Here is a 4,483-nt window from a genome sequence, read left to right as displayed (position 1 = left end):
GACAAGGGAGCTCAGGGACTCCAGAAAGGTCTATGGTTAGTAACTTTAATGGGACAGGAAGAGTTAAAGTGAGAGACAGGCAGAGAGAGGAGAGAGAGGGAAAGACAGGATCCCAGTGTGTCAGTCTAAGCCTATAGCAGCATAACTAAGACCTGGTCCAAGCCTGATCCAGCTCTAACTATAAGCTTTATCAAAAAGGAAAGTTTGAAGCCTACTCTTAAAAGTAGAGAGGGTGTCTGCCTCCTTGGACTCTGACTGGTAGATGATTCCAAAGGAGAGGGGCCTGATAACTGAAGGCTCTACCTCCCATACTATCTTAGATTAGTCTAGTTTAATCTTCCATTCATAGGTCATTTTATATTCAGGGATTATTATAATGAACCAGACTGTTGATTCCTCTAACGTCCCCTCACTGAGACTTGTGGCTGCGATCTCTCTGATCCTGAATCAAAGCAGAATCTGCAGAGTCAGTTTGTGACTCTCTGCCATCACACAGCATGAGTTCATCCTCTCTCCTCCTCTCTGCACTCCTTTATTCCTGCATGCTGCATGCCTTTGTTTCTTTGGCTCCTCCGTCAGATGCCCAGGTGGTGTCGGACGCTGCCAGTAAGTAAAAACCTGACAGGATGGCGGCCGTGTCGTTGTTGTTATTTGTGTGTGTGTGTGTGTGTGTGTGTGTGTGTTCCTCCCCGTGTGCTTGTGTCTGTGTTGTTTTAGTCTCTGTTACATCATCCTCTGCTGAGTGAAGGCCTCTACACACTGTGCTGTCCTGCAGGTTAACAACACGTCACACACAGGGTTCTTAAGACACACTGTGATAATAGAAAAGAAACATGTGTTCATCCTTTCATCACATATCAACAAACGAGTTTCTGAACATGCTTTTAAAACAGTAAGCTGCTGCCTGTTGCATCATAAGCTGTTTTACTTTGTTGCTTTGGAGAGATGGGTCAAAATTGTGTATTACATAAGGAAGAATTGGATTGTTTATTTATTACATTGTTTACTCAGTCTCTTAGAAAAATTGAAATTGCATAAATTGGTATAAAAGTGAAACCTCAGAGTGTGTGCGGTGTTTAATCTGCAGCCTGAAGGGCCGGCTGTTTGTTGTGTTGCACTGTTACACAAAGCGAATACAAAGATATGTAACAACGTGGAATGAGACCAATAAGGGGAATCAAGTAAAGCTACAAATCTGTGTGATTTATGTAATTTTAAATCGTTCATTTGAGCCAGAAACTCGTGTCACACTGAGGTTTTTATGACGTTGCATAAGGCACAGATTATCCAAACTTCAACCTGACAAACCCTGAATTCAGACCTCAAACAAATCTACATCCTGATAGTTACTTCAGCATCTCTTCAGGCGGTTCATCAAATCAAAGTGAAATGTGTTCATTCTGGCTTCATAGAGCTGCAGGAAGACAAATTCAAGCTGACTTCAGTGAGAGATACAGTGAAACTGAGACCCAGCAGATGGACAAGCACTCCACAGCTGAAAAGGATAGGTAGTTAGTGTCCATCAGAGGAATCCTGCTGTTGATCCAAGCTAACAGGTCATCAAACTGAGCACAGGTCAGCCTTGAAAAGCTGGAAGCAGCAGGAAAGTTCATCCACACACAGATCATGGAGGAGGAAGGGACGTTACTTGAGCTGTGTGAGAGTTTGGAATGATCTGAAGTGACTAATTCTTCAGTTGTTTAAGTGGAAATGAAAATTCTTGACTAATACAAAGATTAGGAAACACTCAGAGGACAGTCAAAACCGAGGACAGCTTATTCAACATGGCTAAAAACAGGATCAAGGAGTCTGCAGGTGACATTTGCTTAGAGAGTGTGTCTAAGGTTAGCAGAGCTAGCACCTCCTTGCAGGTTAGCGTCCTCATGCCTGTGCTGGTTCCTCGTTGCTCTGCTGGAGTGGTTATAAGTCAGTTTAACAAAAACACAGCCTACATACAACTTCATCTCCATTTACTAGATGAACATACTGACAAACCACGCCGTGCTACGAGGCGTCATCTGTCACCTGTGCTCCTTTACATCCGGGTAGTAGAGCTTTAGAGCGTCATGGCAGTCGCCTGTAGATGCACGACGGCTTAGACACAGCAGACCGGCAGTTTGAGACAACTTTGATAAAACTATTGATCATTATGAGTAACTCTGGTGCCAACTAGTGAGGATGATCATGTTTGATCATTTAGGAGACTTCCAAAAAGGCAAATATTTGCACGTTGATTTCCTTCACAGAAAAAGGTGGAGCAGAGAAAGTTGTGAGGAGGACCTGCTTCTTAGATTCTGACACATCCAGGATATCACACAGTCTGTAGAGGCCTGGGAAAGTCTCCTGTCCGTGTAGCTCTTATGTCTCCCTCACTCTCACAGCCTTCATCAGTCTCTAACATCCTCCTCCTCTTCCTCCTCCTCCTGCAGGACGAGTCCCTCCAGCGGCTGCAGAAGGAGTCCGAGATCCTGCAGAAGACCTACGCCCACTACTTCGACCAGACCATCATCAACAACGAGATCGACGAGACCATCAGGCACCTGGAGGAGGCCATCGACCTGGTCTGCACCACCTCCCAGTGGGTCCCTGTGTCCTGGGTGTACTGAGACCCCTGATCTCCACCACCTCCACCTCCACCTCCACCCGCTCCTCCCTTCTCAACGTGGACACCTCGAAACATCTTTTCCACTTCAGAATAAAAAAAGAAATGTAAAAACTGTCTCGATCGACCCCCCCCCTCAGCGAGCACCTCCTGACGCTGCACCAACATCCTGCGGCGTGACAAACCGGACTGGACGGACGGACGGACGGACGACCTCGGTGTAGTGTTGTACAAAAATCAGAGTTAACAAACGTGAATATTGTCATGTCTGTTCTAGCTAGGAGGAAACATTTTTCTAGATGTTTGTTTTAAAGAGACAGTACCGTGTCCCGTCCTCCCACAATCCTCGGTTTCAACATTGTAGTCCTGTTGGGTGTTGTAGTTCTAAAAAGACACTGGCGGTGTGTACTCTGAATTAAAAGCACACAAACACGCTGCGATGTCTTCTCACCTGTAGATCATTATTTATTCATCCTGCTTTGTTCTAACACCGGGTAACATCCTGGCCCGTCTGCCCGCCCTGCAGGTACTGTCTCTTCTAAATAAATCCATTAATGTTTTAGAGATTTGAATGAGGTTATCATGCATGTGGACATTTTGCAAGCTTCCATGCTGTCAGTCAAGTCAGTGTTCCCCGTGTCCCTCTGTGACCCTCCGACGAAGAAGAAGAAGAAAAGAAGACTCAAATGTGAATACAAATAAAAAAACATTCCAGCTGTTTGGAAAATAACGGACTCAGCCGAGAGGAAGCGCAGCGAGGGGGCAGCAGCAGCGAGGACGGAGCCGGACGTTGACGTGACACCTATGCACATCCCTTGCATTCGGGTGACATTTCTTAACCACAGATTTACTAAGAAAACAAATGAAAGCCGATCATGTAGTGAGATGTGTTTGTAAAAGAAGAAATCCAATAAAAGTCTTGATTTTTCTCTTTTTGATTTGTCATACACTGAAAATATGAACTTCACGATACCCTTCATACGAGAATGTGATGTTCAGTGTTCGTGTTTGAATCGAGATCAGGAGATGACATTTTTATTCTGTGACTGTTTAACGAGGAAGAGGAGGAGGAGGCAGTGTGTTGGTGTGTGTGTGTGTGTGTGTGTGTATCTGATAACTGTGTGTATACAATGAAAGACTAACAGCTGTGTAAATGACTCTGCAATGATAAAAGTTCTTCAGTATGAACACTTTTTTAAATATATTTCCTTTTATGTGTTGGAAAAGTGAACCTTCGCGTGGCTCGTCTTTGTGTTGGAGCTTTTACTGTCGAGTGTTTTCAGAGTCCAGTACCGCCCTAAACGCAAGATTTGCAAGGGCTAACGTGTAGACTGACTCATTCATACCTACATGCAATCCATCAATCTATCAATCAATCAATCTTTATTTATAAAGCGCCAAATCCCAACAAATGTTCTCCTCAGACTCTTTCCAAACAGAGCAGGTCTAGTCCATACTCTATGCTCTATTATTAACAAAGACCCAACTTCAAGACCAGATCAGATCCAGTCCCATCTTACAGACAGGACTCAGTCTGATCTCATCTTAATCCAAAGATCAGATTGTATCAAATCTTCAAACGGGGATCACTGAATCAGATTAGATCAGGTAATCCAGGTTGTTTTGTTGCAAACTTGAAGGATGGGGATAACTTTGATAACTTTGACCCATAAAGTGAGGATTATCCTGGGTTTAGGCTGGGCAACAGGAACTGAATGAAAAGCAGTCAAACAAACAAAACAATCAATCTCACAACAAATGTTCTCCTCAGACTCTTTCCAAACAGAGCAGGTCTAGTCCGTACTCTATGCTCTATTATTAACAAAGACCCAACTTCAAGACCAGATCAGATCCAGTCCCATCTTACAGACAGGACTCAGT

At 44.1% G+C, this 4,483-nt stretch overlaps 1 protein-coding gene across 7 annotated transcripts in view; it reads left to right on the top strand.

The window, feature by feature from the left end:
- caska (calcium/calmodulin-dependent serine protein kinase a) overlaps positions 1 to 3,535 on the top strand; it is an 87,826-nt gene extending 84,291 nt beyond the window's left edge. For 6 of the 7 annotated variants that reach the window (XM_034693864.1, XM_034693860.1, XM_034693863.1 and 3 more), the window contains one exon: positions 2,430 to 3,535. In XM_034693864.1, coding sequence (XP_034549755.1) covers positions 2,430 to 2,606 — 177 coding nt within the window. In that variant the 3' untranslated portion in view covers positions 2,607 to 3,535. The remainder of the gene's footprint in view (positions 1 to 2,429) is intronic. The other variant, XM_034693862.1, reaches the window with a different exon arrangement.
- The last annotated feature ends 948 nt before the right edge of the window (positions 3,536 to 4,483 follow it).

The sequence above is a fragment of the Notolabrus celidotus genome, chromosome 10 (genome assembly GCF_009762535.1).
Source record: "Notolabrus celidotus isolate fNotCel1 chromosome 10, fNotCel1.pri, whole genome shotgun sequence".
NCBI classification, from domain to species: domain Eukaryota; kingdom Metazoa; phylum Chordata; class Actinopteri; order Labriformes; family Labridae; genus Notolabrus; species Notolabrus celidotus.
The sequence above is the reverse complement of the archived record's forward strand: the minus strand, read 5'-3'. Positions and strand labels throughout refer to the sequence as shown.